General features: G+C 50.3%; 1 protein-coding gene across 3 annotated transcripts in view; it reads left to right on the plus strand.

Moving 5' to 3' along the window:
• The window catches only part of NTF3 (neurotrophin 3), a 64,938-nt gene that overhangs the window by 38,163 nt on the left and 2,764 nt on the right, over positions 1-24,011 (plus strand). The window contains exon 1 of one of the 3 annotated variants that reach the window (XM_029204089.1): positions 23,604-23,712. The exons of the other annotated variants lie outside the window; for them this stretch is intronic. Within the exon in view, the coding sequence (XP_029059922.1) occupies positions 23,644-23,712 (69 nt within the window). The 5' untranslated portion in view covers positions 23,604-23,643. Of the gene's footprint in view, positions 1-23,603; positions 23,713-24,011 lie in introns of those variants that run through there. 3 annotated transcript variants of the gene reach the window in all.

A 24,011-nucleotide genomic window follows, 5' to 3' on the forward strand; every position in this document is an offset into this window, starting at 1 on the left:
ACGTTACAAACCGAGGGCAGACTTCTTTTATCTGCCAGTGTAAATCCCATCCGCATAACGGAGTCGTGAAGAGTGAGGTGGGAGATGTGCTTGTCCGTTTGACACACACCTCCCCGATACCACGGAGCATTTTCTCCTAAGTCTTCATTCATGTTTCTGTTATAAGTCCTTTCTGTATCTGGAGGAAGAGAGGTGAGGAAGTCCTGGGAAGGCGTGACGCACGGAGACCGTAGGAAACAACACAGATAGGAGCTCAGAACTGGCAGCTCAGGGGTAGAATCTCAGTACCCCTCACATACTGAATTCTGCTAGCCTGCTAATTAATAATAATTAGCCTAATAATTAGCCCTGTTAATTCCAGGAGGCAATGAAACGGGACACTAGTCTGGGTCATGGTGAAGCCCCCCTCCCCAGAACAAAACAAAACAAAACCTATTGGGTCATTAACCTCAGAGAGGAGGGTGGAGGCCACCTAGAAAAGAGAAGTCTATTGAATCGCTGAATCAATGTTGTAAATCCGTAACAGACAATAATGGCAAGCCATAGCTTTTCATTGCCAGAGTAGCCACTCAAGGGAGAAAAGTTTTTGTGAATACTGAAAATTTAACTTTACCCTCTTAGAGCCACAGTTTAGAAGATTCAGAGCATAAGGACATCAGAGCCACTTTCCCAGACAGCAGGCTGGGAGGGGAGGGTTTGGAGGGGAAGGGGCAAGGCTTAGATGGGGAGAGGCTGGAGTCTTCAGAGGCCTAGGGAGGGGAGGCTGCACTGTGGTGGAGTCAGGGATGCTTCCGGGTGCAGCGATCATCTTAGAGTACGCGGGACAAAGGGGAAGCTTGCACTTCTTCGCTGGCTTAGGCATGAACATAGAATGGGATTCTACAATTAATCTAGAACTAACCCTGACCAATAAGGCAAAATGTAGAGACATTGGCCAAACTTACCTTGAAGGTCACAGAACTTGCTGAATGTGTGTCTCTTTCACACTCCAAAATAATATAAAAATAATTTGGGAACCGTGCATTTAATTTCTTTTTAAATGTTGAGATAATTTTAGACCTGTGCCATCGATTATTTTTTTAATTTTCCCTGTCTTTGATTTATTGAGACTCCCCCGTATTTAAAAACCAGAATGAGAGGAACCCCATTTCCCTTTGGTGCTGTTACTTGTTCACAAGTTCATTTTAAGGGGAGACTTGTAGAGGTTTTCATGGGGAAGAATCACATGGCTGGGATTCTTCCTCTCCTCTGATACGGGGACAAGAGCTCTTTCTTATTTCTACTGTGAGCAGGAAACTGGATTAACGGCCACGGGCTCCAAGAGTGAGCAGCTAGTACATTCAAGTTTTGCAGCCGGAAAACACCCCCTCAGCCTGAAGTTTAATTGCTGAATCCTGTGTCACATCTGGATGCCCAGGTGGAAGCAGGGTCATCCATGTTCCTGGGGCATTCTGCTTGGAGCCTGAGTGGCCATTTGCGCAGTGGATAAACCTCCATCACCACCCACCCTCCCTTAGCTGCAGGGCAGGGGCTGTGCTCTCCTCTTTACTCCTGTCCTGGAGAGCACGCCCTGCCTTCTCCAGGGTCCCTGGTGCAATGGCTGGAGAAGGGGGAGCCGGGGGCCAGAGATTCATCTCGACACCGTCCTTCCTTCCCCTGCCTCTGCCCACCCCCACCCGACCAGCCGCGCTGTGAGACCACAAGCCTCATCTTCCCCTCCCAGGCGAAGCCCCAGACATCCTGCAAGCACGCCACCCAGCCTGGAGGCCTCTCCCCCCCGCAAGTCTGGCTGTAAGATGAGCGTGTCGCCCAGATGACTTCTGATAAAGGCTGTTATTTTGAAGTGCAGAGTTCGCGTCTCTGGCTGCTGGGGTTCACAGGAGCTGGGCATGTTGTCAACACCTGCTTGGAGCCGCTTCCGTCCCCACCCTTCCTTCTGGCAACGTGAGTTGCAGTTCATTTCCTCCATCCCCAGGCTCCTCACCGCCCCGTGACTGTGTCCTGCAATCGACAATTACATAGTTATTCAGCCACTGGTATAGTCTGTGTCGAGACTCACTGACTTGAAGGCACTAAAACTTCCTCTGGTTTTTATAGACCGTTTCACAGGCTATTAATGTGGAGCAGACGGCCTTCGGAAACAGCAATTCACAAGGGTTCAGGACACCTGGATTCATCAACTGGGGAGGGACCTTAAATGGGTCACTTTCTCATTGGGCTTCTCATCTCTCGCCTAGAGGACCTATGTGAGTTTGGGAAACTCTCATGAAATAGTGTATTGAAATTAGAAACTAACGCTGAAATACAGAAGCATGATCGTACCCAAAGAAAAGGGACTAAAAGTTGCAGTCGGAAGATTTGGGATGGAGGATGGGGGAAACCTCGGTGCACAGGGGCATGGATGGCTGATGGTAGCCGTGGCCCTTTCCAGAGGCCTTTCAGAAAAGTCAGCTTCGGTATCGGCTGTTTATCACGTGTGCTTCCTTCTGTGGCCGGACTGCTGGGGAGCTCTTCTTGGAGATACGGAAGAGCGTCTGGTGGAGGCTGGTGGAGAGGGTAGGAAGTCTGCCCAAAGAGGCATTGTAGAGAGGGGAATAGTGTTGCATGAGACTTGGATTTGCTCCCTGGGGATAGATCTCTGGATCTCTATAGAATTCCAGGATGGATCTCCTGGTGGGAAAGTCTCTGCCTCCTAGTGGAAAGAAAAAAGTGAACTTTAGGCATCCTGCAGGGCATGTCTCGGTCGTTGGTAGGAGGGTCGGAGAGATGGGGAAACCCTCTCCCCAGTGCAGCGCACGAACCCTGCAAGTCTGGTGCAAGAAAGCGTTATGTACAAGGCAGAAAACCGAGCTGGGGGCCTGGAGCTTTGTCTTCATATTGTCAGTGTTCACCTGGTATCATTTTGATAAATGTGATCTCTGAGATCCTGTCCAGAAAGCATCACCTCGCACCTGACCTAAGGGTCAGGTTGCCCTGTATACGTAATCAGGCTCTAAAGAGGGAATAACTTGAAAGTATTTTTTAATATCATGTAATAGGTAAGAATCCCAGGACTGTGTTGACGGAAAGAGAGCTGGGGGTTGGTGTGGTCTGGAGGCCACACACGATCGGGCACAGAGTGTAAGTATTTAGGAAAAAGAATAATGTCAGAGGAGGCGGATGGAGGCCTAGCTCTGTCACTTAGCGGCTGTTTGCCATTGGACAAATCATTTCATCTTCCTAAGATTCAGTTTTCTTCAACGGAAAATAAAGAAAATATTGCTCCTTATATCTCATTGAGCTACTACAGAACAGCGTATGTGTTCGGAATTGTTATTGTGACATCTGGAGCCCCCAATGCCAACGCCCTCACTTTTTCCCTTTAGTGGTTACTTACTCTCTGCCCCTCTTTCTGGTCAGTTCTTCTGTTACTATCATTTGAACCTGCCTGGGGTTGGGGAGGGGAGGTGCCGCTCTCCCATGATGCCTGGCGACTGGGCAGTTTTTCAAGGCCAGCGTGACCATCATGGCTGGTCTCTTTTCCCATTTGTACCTGTCTTTTCCCCGCTGGTCCCAGGGTTCCTGGGAGGCTGATGTTGAGGGAGAAAGCCACGGCAGTGGGAAGGGGTGGGATCAGAGACCAGGAGTTGGTCTCAGAAGTAGGCTTTTGCTTTCTGTTCTAGAGGATCAGTGACCTCAGATTTCTATGTTGATGCCTGTGTTAATTTACCCCCGGAACTGTTATTCAGTGAACTTAAAAAAAAAGTTCTCCAGCTTTGTTTTCCTCTGGGTGGCGAGAGCACCCTCTCTGAGGTTCACTTATCAGGTGTATGTATTCCTGGGAGGGTCCAGCAGAGTTCCTGTCCTGCTTAGTTCAAAAACGGTCTCCCCTCCCCTCAGAGCTCTTGCTAAAGACATGACCCTGAACCTTCTTTTTGTCACCATGACGGAGTCAAGCCTGCTTCCTCTTTACCTTTTGCTTGGCCAGCTCTCCCCAGATTCTTATGTGTCTTTTGGGAGTAAGTTCTTTCTGATCCACGCATGTCATCCTGTAGCCCACATTGTTCCAGGCACTGTGTTAGGGGCTGGAGCTGCAGAGCTGAATGAGATGGGCCCTGCCCTCCGGCACAGTGCAAGCCAGTGGTCATGTAGAGCCCCACGGGGGCCCGTGACCTGGTCGGAGGGCCTCCCAGAGCCTTGCCCCAGCCGGGACTTGGCCTCCGTGGCAGCAGCTTAAGGGCATTTGGGGCCAGCCCTAGTCTCACCTTCATGAGTCCTGTTGGGTGCTGGTTCCCAGGTGTTTTTATTTGCAGGTTCTCCAGTCTCGTGCATTCTCTCCAAGCCCCAGGAATTCCCAATCTAATCCTGATCCTGCCAGAACTGTAGGTGGAGTGTGAGAGAGGAGACGCAGGTCCAGAGGGGCTTCGGACTTGCGTCCCTTCCCGTCTTGGTGCAGGAGTCCTTCTCTGTACCTTCCTGCTCACCTCTCCTTCCTAAAGAGAGGCTGCAGTGCTGCTTCTGGGCAGTGGGCCGGGACTGCTGGAAATGAAACTGATTTTCCTCTTCAGCATCCGAATCCTTCCTTTGCAGCGGCTGGCACACAGGTAGTGTGAGAGATCACCCGTGTCATCAGCTCGCAGGACGCCCAGGAACTCCTTCTCACTACCCTCACGGCACCCTCAGCTGAGTCGTACTAGCCACTCTGGTGCTCTTGACTCAACAAGTATCTTTAGAGGGTGCAATTAGTCCATGTTAAGGGCCTTTGGAGACAAGTGAGCATGAAAGGGAGAACTAATAATAATTATACCAGGACAAAATCATCAATGATCACACTTCTTAAGAGGTCCATCCCTTTGATCCATTGACTATGTTTCTTGGAATCTTTTACTGAACACCGACTGTGAGCCTGGCACCATTATAGATACTCAGGACATCAGACTTAGAAGGAGAGCTTACAGTCCGGTGCGGGAGAAAGACAAGGAAGCGGAGGGTTATAAAAGAATGTGCTGAAAGGCAGTGTCTTTAGGAAGGTGGTGTAGGAGCAGGGTCAGAGGGACACACAGGAATCAACCAGGTAAAGGGCGGGGGTGGGAGGGATACTGCCGGCAAAGGGGGTCATCAGAGATCCTTGAAGAGGTGAGAGCACTTGGCGGGTTTGCAGAACTGCAGCCCTTCCTGGTGAGACACGCACCCAGGACCAGACTGGGAAGGGCCTCATGCCAGGCTGAGGAATTTGGGCTTCACCTCGAAGGTTTTAGAAAAGAACAGAAATTTCTCCAGCTGGGGAGCGATGCAGTTAGGCTCCACTTTAGAAGATCCTTCCGTTCCCGTGTGGAGAGGAAATGAGAGGGAGTCTGGGAGAGGGTGAAAGTGGGGTCTCAGAGACCACCTAAGGGTCCCCGGGTGTAATCCCGGCAGGAGAGGTAGTACGGACCGTAGGGAAAAGGGGCGTTCATTGTGGGAAGTAGGAGGCAGAATCAACTGGAATTTAATGGGACTTCCCTGGTGGTCCAGTGGTTAAGACTCCGTGCTTCCACTGCAGGGGGTACGGGTTCAATCCCTGGTCTGGGAACTAAGATCCCATTTAGTAACGGCTAGACGAAAACTGTGGGAGAGCCACAGAAGCTGAGGGAGGCGGGCCAGGAGGCTAAGGAAGGAAGGGCTGCAAGGCATCTACCTGATTTTCAAATGAGGGACCCAGGGCTCTTCTGGGAGGGTTGCTTCGGGAGGGCCCAGTGCTGGTGGTGAGGATGGATGGACGGAATTCTGCCCTTTTCGAGGGGGTGGAGGAAGTGGAAGTAACCAGTGCAGGTGCTTTTATATGAAGCTGGACTGGGACCAGCTAGTCGTCCTTAGGGGAGAACTATTTTCTTTTCCTTGTTTAGGGTTGGTAACATGCGAACATTATGGGCACACCTCGTTTTATCGGGCTTCGCTTTATCGCACTTCCCAGACATCGCCTTTTTTACATTTGAAGGTTTGTGGCAACCCGGCCTGGAGCAAGTCCATCGGTGCCCTTTTTCTATCCACATTTGTTCATGTCTCTGTGTCACATGTGGGTAATTCTGGCAGTATTTCAAACTTGCTCATTATTATTTGTGATGGAGATCTGTGATCAGTGACTTTTGATTTGACGATTTTGCAAAAAGATTACAACTCGCTGACGGCTCAGATGACGCTTAGCATTTTTTAGCAAGAAGGTATTTTCTAATTAAAGCATGTACATTTTTTTTAGACACAATGCTACTGCGTATTTCATGGGCTACAGTATAGTGTAAGCATAAATTTTATATGAACTGGGAAGGCAAAAGAATCATGTGACTTGCTTTATCATGGTATTTGCTTTATTGCAAGTGGTCTGGAACTGAACCCGCAGGGCAAGCAATCTCTGAGTTCTGCCTGTGTCTACTGAGGAAAGGAAACCTGCAGAGAGGGGCAGGTTGAAGACAGGATTGGGATGGAGGTCCTGATGGAAGGAGGCTTCTGAGTGACTGGGAGGCGGTGGGGCCAGCGTGTCACTGTAGATGCTATTGGAGAGACAATGTGACCAGGACAACCCAGACACTCAGAGGAAATTATGGCTGGACTCGTGTGAGTGTGGAGTCCTGGTTGATCCAGGGCAGGCCTGCCGTGTAACCATTACCCCAACCAAATGATCAATAGCATCCCCTTTCACTTTCACAAGTTTACTGGTTAGGGTGGCCACTTCAGCTGTGTGCATTCAAGGAGATGTGTGTACAGAGTGAGGAGTTCTTACCTGGGGGACCCTCTCTTTTTTTTTTCTCTGAAGTAGAAGGCAAGCTTTCTGTGCTCTGAGACTTCAGGAGATAAATGTGGTTTTGAGAGAGCTGTTGTGAGGAACATAAGAAAGACCTGACATAGGAAGAATAGCAAAAAATTGATCTACAGCAAGGGCTGAGACAAACTTGAGAACATAAATTTGCTTGGCACCAAACAGTGCCCATGCCGCCCTTCCCCATCTCCACAGCCCGAGTATCAGCCAGAGAAATGGGTGCTTGATTGACCTGAGGCTGGGGAGGTGCAGGGCAGATGTGACCAGGGCCAGGGTTGGGGGGGGGGGTAGAAGAACGGCTGAAGCAAAGGACTGTGGGAACAGCTCAGACCTACAGTCACCTCTGCACAGGAAGATGTCTATTGCAGCATTATTTATGAGAATGGAGAATTGGAAATAATACATTTCCTACAAAGGGGGTGTAATCCAGTAAATTACAGCACTTTCTGGGATGGAATATTAATTATGTAGCCATCAAAACTTTGTTTATGTACAATTTTAATATGATGGGAGAATGCTTAGATTATAAGATTAAGTAAGTCAGTCGAAGAAGGATGTGTATTCAACAATCTCAACTTTGTAATGCATAGAAAAACTTTGCACGTGTTTAGAAAAGGCTGGGTACTGTGGGAGTTGATAGATTTCTTTATGTATTTTTGTATTTTTAGAATGCTCTCCAATGTGCTCTTATTACTTTTATAACACGGAAAAAGAATCTCTAGAGAAATTTATTTAAAATTCTTTAAACATAAAAAGGGTGTATGCAACCACGAGTTAATTTGGCCTCCGTATTCTCTTGATCTCTTAGATGGGAAGCATCACCCAGATAGCATGGTGTTTGAGAAATGAGTTTTGGTGTCAGACACACCTGGGTTTGAACCCCAGCTCTAGTATAGCAGTGGTGTGATCTGAGACGAGTTGTTTTCTCTGGGGCCCTATTTCTTTATTTACGAAGTAGAGAGAATAACGCACTCCTGCAGTCTCTTCTGTACAATTCCAAAACCCACAAAGCTCTGAAAACCCAGAGTCCCTTCTTAAAGTTTCAGAAGATTTATTTGGCCGCAAAATATGACCTGAATTGGCATAATCTTTCTCTCTCTTAAGTATCTATAATTTTGCAATAGAAATATTACCTTGTGTAATCATGGGGGCTGCTCCAGACCCATGGAGAGCGTTAGGTAACGTACAGTAATACACAGGGTTTCAGATAAGTGACTGTCGACTGTGGGACCTGCCTCAGAGGGTTGTTGCAGAATTAAATCTTAGCGAAGTTCCAGGCAGGAGCAAATGCTATCATCATGATTGATATCATAATTATTCTTGAGCCTTCGCTACGTACAGAATGCTTGATTTCTGCTTGCTTTCTCTTCCTTCTGTTCCTTTCCTTTTGCGATCTTTGAGAAGAAGACAGACGTGTCATTTTTTATGGGCACTTAGGTTGACATTGTTTAGGACACGGGAGTGGAAAACATGGGAACTTCCAGCAGAAAATTCTCCTGCCTCTTTCCTTCTTCCCAGTTTCTAGTTTCCTGAAGAATAAGCCATAAGGAATAATGCATGTTAACAGGGCACCCAGATAGTTGAAGAGCTCATCAAAGGATTAAGTCTTATTCTCTTGGTGAAGAATTTAATGTCAAAGCACATGTGTTCATTGTGGAATTGTGATACATTCACAGCGTAGTTGCTCTACATTTAAAGATGTACTTTGCTTTAAGCTAAAAGTAGTCTGATATATATATATATTTTAATGGAAGAGTGGTTATTTACTGCTTTCCATAGGAATTCACAGTAAGATTTTTTGTTGCAAACCCTCCTAGTATCTTTAAAACACAAATCAATTCACAGAAATGTGATTTGCACTCAACATTTTCAGAGGCATAAGTAGGGCATAAACTGAGGTCATTCCTTCCTGTTCTTGGATGAGTTTTGCTTCATAAATTCTGTCAGTGTGGCACTAGCCAACTGCGTTATTGACATCACCAAGGGGAATTAAAACATAAAATGTTATAGGATCAAAAGTTCCACATTCCGAATCAATGCCAGTATATTTCCAGACCCTTCAGTTTGACTACAGTCTGCAGCCATCCCCTCCTCTCCACCATGTGACTCATCCACTTCAGGGTGGAGGTCATTGACTGTTCCCACACATCGCTGTGGCCCCATCAACGTCCCCATGGTGGAGCGTTTTGCCTTTACATAGAATCACAGAGCCTCAGGCCTGGAAAGAACTGTTTTGCAATCCTCTCTATTCAATCCAGTGAATCTGGCCATTTCGACGGCATGCCTGGAAACTCACCAGAGCCTTCTTTCTAGTAAACCAAAATAGATCTCCCTGAAGTAGACGGCTCAAACTCTGCAAATTGGTTCAGAGGCAGAAGAGCTGGTCTGTTGGCTAGAAATGACGGCCTGTCCTAAGGTCTCCAACCCTTTTCCACTTCAGCTCATCAGGTCCTCGGTGGCCCTCCTACTGCGCGCCCAGCACAGTGTCAGGACACATTCCTGCACATTCTTGGGTTCCAACTTACCCTCTATGTTAATGCATTCATTAGCACCAAATTGCAGGGGTCCTTGCCAAAGCCCTTCAAGCGTAATTGGAGCTTCTGAAGTGAGATCCCCCAATTATATTAGTTCAGTTGTCTCATTAGTCTCAGGCCCATCATCAAACACATTTTCCTTCACGATCGTTGTCATTTTCTTAAAACAGGTATTGTTGAGAAAGATTGTTTTTAACACAGGCTTTTGCTTAACCAGTTGTTTGATCTCCAGAATACAATAAATCTTCAGACAAAATAGAGCCAGGAATGGAGGAGGGGGGACTGGGGGAGGCTTAGAAAGAAGTAGGTGCATAACTTGAGCCAAGGACTGGCCCCACCCATCTCCCTGCACAGCCAGAGGTGGCCCACCTTTGGAAATGATCCACTTTGGTGCATCAAAGAGGCAGTGGGCCTAGAGAAAAGTGCAGTCTGCATTTTGTAGCTGTAGGGACTCTCCCAAAATTCACAGAGAGCTGGGGGATCTGTACGTCCTGGGCGGTCCCAGGTATATGGTCTGTCCTCTGGATTCTTCAGGGCTTTTTTTTTTTTGTGGTACGCGGGCCTCTCACTGTTGTGGCCTCTCCCATTGCGGAGCACAGGCTCCGGACGCACAGGCTCAGCGGCCATGGCTCACGGGCCCAGCCGCTCCACGGCACGTGGGATCTTCCCGGACTGGGCCACGAACCCGTGCCCCCTGCATCGGCAGGCGGACTCTCAACCACTGCGCCACCAGGGAAGCCCTTCAGGGCTTTGAGAATAGAGAGGTTATCTTTTAGGAAGAGTGCTGGATCAGGAGTCAGGAAGCACGGTTCTGGTTCTGGCTGTGACAGCTTTGAACCCATCACTCACTTGTGCTGTGCCCTAAATTTCTCAGCTTTAAAATAGCAATACCCTCTCTTTATAATTTTCCTAACTTCATGTCCACCCAAAAAGCTAAAGACAGTAAGATGTAAGTTTTAAGTTGCAGTCCTTGGCATATAGTAGGTGCTTAGTGTAGCATCCTTCCTTCAAGAGATCAGGGGGTTCTGCCATGTCCCCAGATGTTTTCTGCCCACGCCCTGTGTCTGTGAAAGCTTCGAGCCTCTTGTTGGATGCTTTGCCCACTTCTCCTGGCTGTGTTTGTTAGATTAAAGGGTTGCCTCACTGCCTGTCTCAAGGTAGCCTCTGGTTGCTCTCCAGGACACCCATGGGGGCCTGGAGCCTTTAAGTACAATTGTGCTTTTGAGGAAGAGGAGCTCCACACAGCTCTCAGGCTCCCTGGTGCTTATTTGAGGTCACCTTCAGCCTTTCCAACTCAACCCCTCCAGAGAGGTGAAGACCCACCTTCTTCTGTCTTTTGGAAAATCCACCAAAACTAGTGTGAAGCCATGCATTGCATTTTTCAAGAGTCAAACTCAATCACCAAAAGGTGCATCAGAGGGGGCGGGGGTTGTGGGGTAGAGGTCAGGGGAGGAGGTATGGAAGGTGTGCTCACATCCCCCCCATAAAGCATTGGAAGTTGTGTTGGAAAAACCCTCAGCCTTTATTTACCACGGTGGGTAGCCACAGGAGGGGGGGAGCTGGGTGGGAAAGGAAAACAATAGAGGGCTGTGTGCTTCACTGCAGAAGCGCGCTCTCACCAAGTAACGTGGCAAAGCTGGGTCAGCGCTGCTCACTTGGCCCCAGAGCTTAAAGGAGGGTCTGGTGCAGCTGTCGGTGGTGGTGGGCAGGGTGGGGCCAAGGCAGGCCCCCTCCAGGCACTTGGAGGCAAAGCTGCAGGAATCCCCATGTTCAGCGGGCTCCGACCTGCTGGAAACCCTCGCTACCTCTTGTTCTAGGGAGAGGCTTGTGGGGAGACCACAGAGGAGGTGACCAGGAAAGGGAGTGCTCACATCTCATGCAGAGAGTGACCGACATATGGAACATGTTATCCGGAAGGGTTACAGGCTGGAGGAGCTCCTAGACTTTTCCAGGGGTGGGATGGGGGAGGGGACAGCCTTCAGAAACCCAACAAAAGGAATTTGAGAAGGGTTGGAGGAATAATGAGAAATGCAAACTTGACCCAGAGTTTCTCTTTCTATCTCCCGGGCTTCTCCCCAGCCTGTCCTTACATGTTTCCAATTCCTGGGGACCCGAGAGGGCCACTGGGGCCATGTGCCTCCCTCCTTACATGGGCAGATTGGCGGGGGGTGGAAGCGGGGTCAGCAGGACCCCAGAGCCGTCTCCCACCCCACCCCCCTTGTCCCTGGGGACCAGAGAGAGAGCAGGGAGCCCAGAGCCTTGTCTCTGCCCGTCTGTGGGTAGGCAGACTGCAGACACTGCGAAGATCTTAGGATGATTTGCCCGGATTCCCTCACTTTGTAGAAGAGCAAACTGATGCCTGGGAGGTGGAAACAAGGCTTGTCCGAGGTCCCGTGGAGACTGACTGGGGAAGCTGCAAGGCGCGCCCAGCCTGTGCTCCTCCAGCCCTAGGGCTGTCTCCCCTCCTCGGCATCCCTCTCCCAACACGCTGCACACACGGGCACACAGAGACACACACACACAGATGCACATGGACACACGCACAGACACACACACTAAGACACAGACATACACACACACACACTCAGACATACACACTCACATACAGACACACACACAGATACACATGGGCACACACATAAACACACACTCAGACACAGACATACAGACCCAGACATACACACAGACACACAGACACACAGTCACGCACAGACATACATATACACACAGACACAGCTATATACACTTGCACACACATACATACACACACAGACACAGAAATATACTCATTCACACACAGACATACACATTCACACAGGCACACTCACAGATATTCACACACACACACAACTAAACACATTATACACTCACACACACACACACTCAGACACAGACATACATGCACACATACACGGACACACACACAGGCACACTCACAGATATCCTCACACTCACACGCTCTGCCTGCCTGTTTCCCAGCAGCTCGTGTCCAGGTTGGAATTCCTCCTCCTCCTGCTCTGCTCGGATGGCAGAGAGCTGTAGGCACTGCCCCGGCCACTCTGCGACAAGGTCCCAGTGGCCGCAGGGGCGTGGCCTATTCTGTGTCACCGCCAGGAAGCCCTCTGTGGCCCTGAGTGCTCATACCCTTGTGCTTGTGTCCGTGTCCCTGGCTGCTAGGAAGAAAATGTCAGCTGGGGTGGGGTTAGCCAGCTCTGGCTGCTGGCGGGGTGGAGAGGCTCCTAACATGGGTGGGTCTAGATGCAGACACCCTCTAGGCGGCAGTCGTGGTGGTTTTGGGGGACAGTCTCTCCTCCCCCATTTTTCCCTAGCCATTTTTCCAAACGCCACCATGCAGGGGCCTTGGACTCAGCTGAAATCCTCTTCAAGAAAGCCTTGTCAGGGCTTCCCTGGTGGCCCAGTGGTTGAGAGTCTGCCTGCCGATGCAGGGGACACGGGTTCGTGCCCCGGTCCGGGAAGATCCCACATGCTGCGGAGCGGCTGGGCCCGTGAGCCATGGCCGCTGAGCCTGCGAGTCCGGAGCCTATGCTCCGCAATGGGAGAGGCCACGGCGGTGAGAGGCCCGCGTACAGCAAAAAAAAAAAAAAAAAAAGAAAGCCTTGTCTGCCTTCCTCCCTCTGTCCTCTCTTTCTCTCTGTGTCTCCCTTCCTCCCTCCTCCTCCCCAGCCCCCCACAATCACTTGCCCTGAGGTCCCCAGGAGCAGAGGTGGCTCTGTGTCGCCCCTTTGTAGTCAGACCCTCGGCTGCGGGACCTCAGGTGCCTGATGGCTAGCCTCTTCCGTGGGGACGGTCCTATTCTTCGTGGTTCCCGAGGTCCATTTTAGACCATCCTCCGGGAATGTACTCAGACTCTTCCGAGCAAACTTAGTGAGATGTCATCACTGTCACTAAAAGGTGACACCTCTCATCCTCTGTACTTTTTCCAGCTCTGGGTGTTTGTCCATCTTTCACTGTGTAAAAACTCCCCCAAACTTGGTGGCATAAAAAAAAAACCACTGTTTTCTCATTTCTCATGATGTTGTGGCTCAGGGAATCGAGTCGAGCTGGGTTGGGCGATTCTTCTGGGTCAGGTAGCCTTGACAGAGGTCCTTGGTGGTTTTCAGTTGACTGACGGGCTGGCATGGGTCACCCAGGCCAGTTCACCCACAAAATGAGTGCCTTGGCAGCACTGGCTGGAAGGCCATGGTGAGGGGGGTCTCCAACATGGTGGCCTTGAATGTCAGTGCTTCCCATGGCAGCTCGGGGCCCCAAGAGCAGGCAGAAGCCACACTGCCGCTTACAGCCTAGCCTTGGAAGTCACATAATGTTACTTCCTCTATACTGTATTGATCAAAATGGGCACAGGCCACCCACCTACAAGAGAAGGGCACATGGACCCACCACTAGGTGGGAGGAGTGTCAGAAATCAGCATGTTTTAAACTAGCAACCTGCTTGTGCACGTATCTGATCCCAGTGTATCTTCTGGCTACAGTCTCTTCCAGAGCAATGAACTTATGCACTTTTGCCCTCTGATATAAAAGAGAGCCTCTACTGGTGCTTAAGCCTCCTCTCTCAGGCTTCCGGGGTGTCCCCCTGGGCCATGTTCTGTGGCTGTCCTGCACCCCTCCCTCCTCCAGCTTATCCTCCTGAGACAGTGTGCAGCCACGCCCACACTCATAACGCCAGTCGGCTGGAACGCAGAGAAGCTCTTCAGAAATGGCAAGGTTTTCAAAGACAAGGGAGAGCATTGGTCTTGAGTACGCTGAGGAAAGGGAAACCAAAGGGATGGAAAAGCCATCAGGTTGGAGGTGAAGTCATCCAGCGTGGTGGCAGGACCAGAGATGGAAGAGAAAAGGCATGACATTCCAAAGCTCTTGAGGAGTGCAGATGTCACTAGACAATGGTGCTGACGCCACACAAATATTTGTAAAAGGAAGGGAAGGGTTCTGCCTCATGGGCTACCGTTTGAGCCGAGTCAGGCTGCGAGGGCTCCAGCCCTCTCACAGTGTAGCGTTCCACATGCCGTGCCGGTCCTGATTCCGCTGCACCTCCCGGAGAAGCCCTTCTGCAACCTTGCGGGCAGGTTTCCCTCTGGGTGTCCTTATATTTATGGTTCTGTGTTGGTTCCAGCTGGGCAGCACAGCTCTGCGCCTCTGGAGAGCCGGCTTCTGGTTCTGGCTCTTTCAGTAATTGATGGTTGCATTTGGGGCAGAGGCCACTTTCCTGCTGTAACCTTCCCATTGTCCGAGAATTCTAGTAGATGAGGACGCCAGTGCCTGGCTCTGTAGCTTCAAAAGGACACAGAAGGGCTTCCCTGGTGTCGCAGCGGTTGAGAGTCCGCCTGCCGATGCAGGGGACGCGGGTTCGCGCCCCGCTCCGGAAGGATCCCACGTGCCGTGGAGCGGCTGGGCCCGTGAGCCATGGCCGCTGGGCCTGTGCGCCCGGAGCCTGTGCTCCGCAACGGGAGAGGCCACAACGGTGAGAGGCCTGCGTACCGCAAAAAAAAAAAAAAAAAAATAGGACACAGAAAAGTAGGAAGGACCAGAAAACGAGACCAGTATTGAGGATCATCTGTCTGGTGAAGAAATGGCCCAGGGTTAGCGGAGGGTCACAGAAGCACAGGATATTAAAGCTGGGAAGAAGCTGTGAAAAACTGTTTAGTTCAAGAGCTCTTCACCGAGGATCTATGGGTCTCTGGGTGAGGCTTTGGGGAGCTGGTGAACTGCCTCGAATTTTTTTGCAAACTGTTTCCGATATGTGCACATGCGTTTTTTTAGGGGAAACTTTCTTTAGTTTTTATCACATTCTAAAAAGGGTCAAAAACGGCTGAGAACCACTTTAGTCCACCAGCATTATGTTATGTGATTCTTAACCAGGAGGGATAAGGCCTCCCCAGATGGTATTTGGAAAAGTGTGAGTGCCTTTTTTTGGTCGTCACCATGACTGGGGACATGATTGACATTTAGTAGGTTGGGGGCAGAGCTTCATGTGTGGGAGACAAAACTGAATAATGAAGAACTAACTCTCCTGCCCAAAATACCAGCATCAGCCCTATGGAGAAAGCCCGTTAGGAATTGAGACCCCAGGATGAGCAGTGATTCTCCCGTAGCCGCAAAGCTGATCAGTGGCAGAGATGCTTTTCATTCATAAATCAAAGAGGGAGACGTGCCGAGAGTCCGCATTATTTTATTTCTCCTTGTCAATATGCTAAAAATCTATGAAAACCAAAGAATCAGAAATCTGTCTCGCCTTCAAAATTCCGACAAATTTCAAAAAGGATCCCTGGGTTCTTGGTCTTCTTTACCATCCAATAAGGGACAGAGGAAAGGAATGTGTGACATTTGGGGAAACTAAGGCATAGATAAGTGAGCCCGTCAGCCCCGTGTTGCATAGATGTGCTTCTCAGCCACTGTGAATTGGCGATGCCCAGCCTTGGACGGTGAAATGTTCCCTTTGCACTTCAGACCACCTGCCTTGGAGATCTCTTTCTCAGAACAAGGAAAGAAGCATTAATGTATCAATGTGGGGCTTGGTGCCTCACTCCCTGCAAGCAAGTGAGAGGTGCCTTCAACTCTCTGGAACGAGTTGGGAGGTGGTCTGCAGTACTGGCTAAAAGTACAGCCTGGGGGCCACACAGGGGTCTGCATCCTGGCTCCACCTCTCAAATGATGCGTGATCTCGGACAAAAGAACTTAATCCCTCTGAGCCTCAGTTTCCTGAGCTGACAAGTGGGCATGATAATCGTATCCATGAAGATTAATTGAGACAATCCACGTAAAGTCTGGAGAAGTCCTCAGCATATGGTGCGGCTCAGTAAATACTAGCTGTTATTACAAGCGGTTATGATGACTGTGTCTGTGATGAATGACAGTTTTGGGTCCACAGTGTTGGTGCCAAAATTCAGAGGACAAACTCTGGGTTGGTTTCTCGTCTTGCCCAGCTGCCCAGAGCGAGAGTCGGTAGATGGTTTGGGATTGGATCATAATGTTTATGAAGTGCCTTCCACACACTTGGGTTCGGGTGGAAGATGGATTTTCTTCCTGTGTGTCCATTCCAGCCTCCCTTTGCAAGGGGGCTCAAAGAGGCTCAGGAAATCTCCCCTGCAGACGCCTCTCCTGCCTTGCTTTCCTGGTGTGGCAGGGGATTCAGGTGAAGGACGGTGGCTGGGTGAGCCGTGGAAGGAGGCTTTGGCCCTCCGAGTCCCCAGACAGCGTGGTTTCCTGGAGAGGGTGTCCAGACCAAAGGCAGCCACGGACCATCTGCCAGTCCGTCATCCTCGTGGAAGGAGGCTGGCTGTGGGCTGGGGGAAGCGTGAGCGGGAGACACAGGCCCCCATCGCCAAGCCTGGAGGAGAAAGGCTGCCATCTGACCACACTCACTGTGGCCAAGTCCTCGTGGGGCCAAACCAGAGTGGTTTGGGTTGACCCCGGCCTCGCTGCCGCTGCCCTGGAGGTGCAGTCCCAGGTCTGGGCGTTGCCAAGCCAGCTGTGGTCTTGGTTTGGAAGAGGCATCTGGAGAGTGAATGGGAGTCCTGATTTGGGATTTCCCTTCACTCCCAGCTCTCAAGATAAAGCCAGCTTCCTTATTCTGCCATTTTGAGAGCCATCCTTGGCTGGGTGGACAAAGTAGATAATTGATCGTCCTCATGATTATTTATTACGATTATTAAAGATGGAAGGTCAGCCTTCTGATGCAGTTAGCTTACAGCTGGGTAGCACTTTACGGGTAATACGTATGCTTGACCCATCAACCCAACTCAAACACTAGGAGTACCTCTAGGACAAGAAGTTTCATTTGCTTGGGGAGGTTATTCTCTGACGCTAAGAGCTGAACGCCAGCCATACCCGCAACTGTCTGTGTAATGGAAGCAACCTTCCCTTGTGTGTTTCCACACTTGGAAAAATGGAGTTAACCCAGATGCAGAAAATGAAACCCATACCCGCAACTGTCTGTGTAATGGAAGCAACCTTCCCTTGTGTGTTTCCACACTTGGAAAAATGGAGTTAACCCAGATGCAGAAAATGAAACCAAAATCAAGACGTCTCAGAATATTAAATGATATAATAATTTGGAAATAACTCGATGCACGCATGCACACACAAGCCCACCACAAACCCATACATGTACATCTTCAAGCACAGTGGTGAATGAACATCAGTGCCCAGAACAAAGAAAATGGAATTTACTAGATAAACACAGTTATGGCCAGTAGCTGGATTGACTCAGATTCTCTCTGCAGATCCTTCCTTGTCTACCCACTGGCCATGAAATGAGAGTTGATAGTATGTAAAGGATAAAGTAAATCTGGGTTTCCTGGGGCTTGTGTCGGCATACCAAGCTCCTTTCAGATCTCTCTGCCAAGATGGGGCCAAGCCAGAGGGTTCCCTGGCCTGGGGAATAACTGCACTACCTTCTTCTCGGAGCTGTGGTGCACATTGTTTTGACATGTGCCATACCTTCTGTCTCTCACTACCTTGGGGCCCAATGAGTGGATGCTTTGAACGATGTAAAATTCCTCTTCCAACAGCTGTGAAAAAGAAACTCTCAGCTTTTTACTTCCAGCTCAGGGTGTTTAGCTTCCTTTGGGGAGACCGGCTCCTTGTCATTTCAGGGGTCTCTTGTCTTCATTTTCTGGCCTCCAAGAGGAACCAGTTTCAGCAGTTCCTTTCTGAGGGAGGTGAGTCACCCTTCTGAGGTCTTTATTTCATTTTGTTTCATCCTAGAACACACCTTCCTTGTTGATAGGTTGTCTTGTTTCCACTGGGAAGCCAGCATCCCCTGAAAACCGAGGACCTTGTCCTATTTCAGATCTTGGGCCAAGCGTTGTCTGTGTCAGTCGGTTTCAGAACCCTGAGTTAAGTAAGTTTCACTAAGAGGAACTATGCACAATGAGGGGCTTTTAGAGAACAGGGAAGGAATCCATCTCCCTGCCTCTGCTGTCACCTGTATGGACTCTATGTGAGGCAGACCTGCCCAGGGATCAGGGGTCTCAGATGAGGTCTCACCAAATACAGCAGAGAGGTGATGCTTTTTGGTTGGGGGAAAATTTAGACCATGCTCACCGGCATCTTTGATGACAGTCGTTGACTAGTTCTCTGATCTCGGCTCGATTTCTTACCCTCTCTAAAGCTCAATGTATGTGTTCTTGTTCTGCCTAAGACAGGGAAGAGTGGCCACCCTCAGAGGTGCAGTAAGAGTGAGTGAGGTGTGTTTGAGGGATGCATGCAAGGCCTTCGGGGGAAGGGCGCCATGAACACCCACACAGCCCAGTTCTGGTGAGTTTATTTCTAATCCGCTCCTTCCAGACACCCCAAGTCGCTCCTTCCCTCCATCCTTTCACAAGCGTTTCCCTCCCTTGTTGGTTTTGGATCCACCAGTGAGTTAACCTATGTGTTTCCAGTCTAATCTCACCCTGCTTCTTCCAGGCTGCCCGCCCACATGGGGGCTGGGGAATAATTGGTTTGTCCTCATCGGTGTTTGTAGCGCCTTCCCTTCAAGCGCCATCTGCACGTTTCAATTAACCTGCCACTTTTTCCTCTCTCCTGCTTCCGGATCATTATTAAAGAGATTAACCAAAACCATAGCAGTCCCCAGCGGAGGCTCCACCGGGACCTGTCTCTCCCAGCCCCCAGCCTTGTCAGGGGTCAGAACATTTTCATGTGGCCCCAACTGACTCATTTTGAGGCCTCAGGACCCATATTCAGAACAAAGCCAATTTGAATTAATTTTGCAGTTAAGACAGGAGAACAAGCCTGGCCAGTCCTTTTATGTGGCCTTGGTTTAATGTTTCCACCACATTCCTCTCCTTTTGGTCATTCTGCTTTAAATCTTTCGCCTCCCCACCTCTCACTCTTTCCATTCCCTGAACAAGATATTAGGGTTATCTGGCAGGATGTGGTCTTTGGACATCTTAGCATTCATCAGAGACCAGGTCATCGCTGCAGAAATTCTCCAAAGAATTAGGTCCTTATGGCTACAACTGGCCAGTGTCCTCGAGTGCACTTGCCCCCAGCAGATGTGGCTGCCCTGGACATAATGAAATCTCTAGAATTTGCATATTCAACACTTGGCAAATTAAAAAGTGCTTCCACCTTTGCTCTCACACCTCCTCCCCTAGGAAAGCTAGAACAGAGCCTTTATGCCCTCTGTGCTATTCACCCCATTTTCCAGTGCTGGGGCCAAACCCAGGGTCTGAGGTGGTACATCCTGTGCTCTGTATGAAGCAACGCGTGGGACAGGCACCTGCAGGGGCCTGACCTTGGAGGGCATCAGGCCCAGGAAGGACGGGAGGAAACTGAATTGTGTTTCCTTTCATGGGGAATCTGAGAGGAGGAAACAGGAGTGGTGGCCTCAAGCCCCTGGAAACTGCTGAGGGGTGCCTAGAGGCTTCTTGGGGGGATGCTCAGCCTGCCGGGTTGAGCTGTCCTGGCTCCAGGCTTGGAACCAGTCTGGGCTCTGCTCCTTGTTAGCTAATTATTAAACCTCCCCATGCCTAGGTTTCCTCATCTGAAATGGGAAATGTAACTACCTACCTTCGAGGGGTTGTTACCAAGATGAAAGATGCAATGTATGTCATTTCCCTGCAAGAACATTTTTGTGCTTGGTGACCCCACTCTGCCCAGGCTACAAAATTCACTCGGTACACATGCAACAAGCAATGGCTGGGGGTTCGTGGCCAGGCGGTGGCTCGCACGTGCCAGGGAGCTAGTCCTAGAGCGGTGACTTGGAACTCAGCGGTGACGGCCCCCGTCTCCTGCGTGCGGCAGGACAGACCCTGGTTGCTGTGGCCTCAGACCCTGTACCACCGTCCTCACCGGCTTTTCTTCCATTTCAGCTGTTCCTCCCAGACCCCAAACCCTCTGTGTGTATTGTACACTGAGCCAAAAAGGAGGAATCAGAAATTGCTCTCTTTTGAGTATTTTGAGGGATGGTGAAACCTTGTAGGAATGTTGCTCCAGGGACTGGGAAAGCACCATATGTGGGAAAGCATTTCTAAGCGAGCAGAATAGCATCTGCAAGCTGGTCAGGATCTTGGACAACGCTGAGCGGGGAAACGGGCACTGGCGAGAGTGCAGGAAGGGGTCCAACGGAGGTCTTTAACAGGCCTTTTTCCAATTATAGCCGAGAAGAGCCTGGGGACCCTGGCCTGCTTCAGAGCCAGGCCTGTATTTTCTTTGGGAGAAGAGGCAGAGTTGATTGGCTTCCAAACCAGGCTTGGCAGAAACCCAAACAGAATCCGAGGCCAGGAAGCTGTGTCTCGGTAGGTCTTGCTTGTAGTAGGTGCTCATTCAGTAAACGGACCTGGAGACTCGACAACAGCGCAGCCCTGTGCCAGACGTCAGAGACGGGGGGATGAGAAAGACGTGGCCTGGTCATGCGGGAGGAGCCATTCAGACAATGCTAGCTCAGTAGGATCGTTGCTTAAACGGGGGTCTCTATAAACTGCAGTCACCACCAGCGAAGGAGCATAGAAGTCTCTCGAAATTGAAACATTCACTGATGCACCTTCCTGGTACTGCCTTTCCTCTTCCACCGCCCACTCCAGGGAACTAGTCCTCTGCTACCTGGTGTGTGTGCACGGGGGGCAGGCGTGCAGTATCTTCTGCTGCCACAGATAACTGAGGTTCATGTTCGCCTAACCTGTCCAGTGGATCACGATGTGCCAGGCACGGTGCTAAGTGCTTTCATAATGATGTCACTTTTCACCCCTGACAATGACCTTGATTTTGCACCGGCCATGCGATCTCCGTTACATTTAATCACCGAGGATCCCCTGTCGCTCTCTGTGTCATGTAGCAGTCAGACCTCACACGGCTCGCTTTACACTGCTCTGGGTCTCAGTGCCCTTAGTGGTAAAAATGAGGTGGTTCCCTATGGCCCCTTCCAACTTCAACATCTGTGTTTGGGCGAATTTTATTAGCGACATTCTTGGGCTTGCTCTGAAAACCTGAAAGCAGATTATCAAAGTGGAGTCTGCAGGAAGCCTGCTGGGTTTAAGGCGGCCTTGCAGGTATCTAGAAACACTTACCAGCTTGCAAATGATTTACTCCCAGGACTTATTCCAAAGCATCATGACGAGTTTTTGGACTTGATGGTAAGCAACCATCCAGATCCAGAAATGGGTAGGACCCAGGCTAAGGGGCATTTGGGAATTTTTTGTTTTTCTTTTGCGGTACGCGGGCCTCTCACTGTTGTGGCCTCTCCCGTTGCGGAGCACAGGCTCCGGACGCGCAGGCTCAGTGGCCATGGCTCACGGGCCCAGCCGCTCCGCGGCATGTGGGATCCTCCCGGACCAGGGCACAAACCCGCGTCCCCCGCATCGGCAGGCGGACTCTCAACCACTGCGCCACCAGAGAAGCCCTGGGAATCTTTATATAATTCATTTTGTTCATTCGTCCCACCGCACCACCAGCAGTGCTGGCCGGATGCCTCTGTGCTGAATTTGCATGCTTGGGACCCGAGGGGTTACTGGGGTTTGCCTTGGGGCTCCACAGGTAGATGGGAGGGTAGGAACAGTCCAACCTCTAGAATCCTCTGTAGAGAATTGAAAAGCAGTAATAAATCAACTACAAGTCAGTCTGCTTCGTATGATCTGATCGCTGTGCTTTGGTGATTCTTTGCAATGTCAGTGATGAAGCCTTCCTCTCTGACGATCCTGACCTCTCCCCCAGTCCCCCCCGCCCAGGGGAGCAAGGAAGGCGGTCTCAGGAGCCTTTCTCATTATCCACAATGCCGGGCCCTCCCTGCCGGGTTGCACTAAAGTCACAGCTCCCGTCCATGGCCCTGCACGCTGCACCCTGTGGGCTTTGCACATCCCTTTTGACCAATGATAACTTTCCGCCCTTACTTTCAAACAATTTCACCAGGATGAACTGTCTCAGTTCCTGCAAGCCGGGGCATCACACAGAGTCTGGCGCTCAGAGAGGGGACCTCAAACTCAAGGTGTAATGCTCTGTGGTTACCATCTTGAAATTCGGAAGAATTTTATTTTTGACTGTGGGTTTTCTAAGTGAGGTCCCATAGGACCATGGAGCAGGCACCTGGGGGCTCCGAGCATTGCCTCAAACGTGGTCACGCCTCCTGCCGCCATCCTGCCTGTGAGAAATGTTTGCCCTAGGCCCTGCAGACTAGGTAGCCAGTTCTGTGCATGCAGGGCAGGCATTCCAGACACCCTCGGTCCATCTCTGACTCCCTGCACCCACTTTGTATTCACTGTGGTGTGGACTCAGGGGAGAGGCAGACACAGACAGGAAGGAAGGGGTTCCTGGCCTTGGAGGAGAGAGTCTATGGAGTGAACCACGTCATGCCATGTGACACCTGCCAGCATGCCACGGAGATGCAAAGGAGGCCAGGCTGCCGCTCTCGGGGGAGCATCGTGGAAAAGTTAGCTTCTGAACCAGGCACTGAAGAATGAGCAAAATTTCAGCAGGAGAGGAGGCTATGAAAGTGTGCAAGGTGAAGGGTCACATGGACCATAAAGCTTATTCAAGCGGTTCATGTACAGTGAACAGGGCTGAAGGGTGGGGTGTGAGAGCCCGATCATGATGTGACAAAAAGGAATGCTGGACCCGGAGTGCGGAGCCCCCCTCTCTGCCCTTGTGTGCCTCTCCTCTTCTTTAAACTGCAGTTTGGGTTTTCCTCATCTATAAAATGAAGGACTTGGATTAAATATCCTTCTCCTTCTTCCATCCTTTGGTTCCATATACAGGGCACCTCCCATATAGCAGCCCAATCCATCAACGTTCTCCCTACCAACTCACCCTTGCAATGACCTTACTAATCTAGGCGTGACTCTTACTGGACCTGGGATCTCCCTCCACTCACCACACTTGATTGATTTCCCTGTGAACAGGTAGCCTGCTTATTCTTAGTAGATCGTGGCTGGGCTTTTGGGGGGTTTCCTAAATTGTTTTTCGATAGCCTCTCCATCCCAAATTATTTTACTGCAGCTGTACTCTATTTTGGAAGCGAGAAGGGGGTGTAACTCTAGTTGCATGTACACCACACTTTTTGTGTTCATCGTTGATTTTGTTGGGCCTGCAAGATTGAAGGGGATGTCACTCTTACGCAGAGCTGGGGGGGAGATCAGTTATCCTGTGGGAACCATTTTCCCAGGATAATACAATTCCTGGAGGCAATCTCTAGAGGTGGGCAGCACGGCTAGAATCCTTCTCTCAGCCCTGACCTTGAAGGAGTCAGTTGTCCAGAGAGTAGTTCCCATGCAAGGAGAACGGTCCCCTTATCAGAGAGACAGGCTGGGCGCCAGGAGGAGAAAGTTGGAATAAAGTGACAGCAGTGCTGTTGGCCTTTGGGGACAAGAGCACAGTTCTTCCAGCGAGATGGGGAAAGAGGATGCCTCTGAGTCCCGGGAGCGAGTTAGCTCGGGCAGGCTCAGACACGGGTACTTGGTAAGCAGGGCTGATTTTCTATGCCTTGTGCCACATTTGTTTATTTCCCTTCTCTTCTCCCCCTGGGTTTCTCGAAATACCAAAGGTGAACCAAGGGAAGGATTTTATTTTCCATGCTTAGAGCTTTAAAGAGGAAACGAGAAAGGCCTGGGGACCGTAAGGTGGCTTCAATGGTGATTACAGAATGAGCACCTCGAGGCGAGTGGTGTGAAGCACGGAGCACAGGAGGGGTCATTAGTGCAGCCAGCCCTCCCCACCGGAAAAATCTCCGTCCCGTGCCAACCCTCGGAAAATAAGGG

This window comes from Monodon monoceros, unplaced genomic scaffold, assembly GCF_005190385.1.
Source record: "Monodon monoceros isolate NGI ecotype Baffin Bay Population unplaced genomic scaffold, NGI_Narwhal_1 Super_Scaffold_6, whole genome shotgun sequence".
NCBI lineage: Eukaryota > Metazoa > Chordata > Mammalia > Artiodactyla > Monodontidae > Monodon > Monodon monoceros.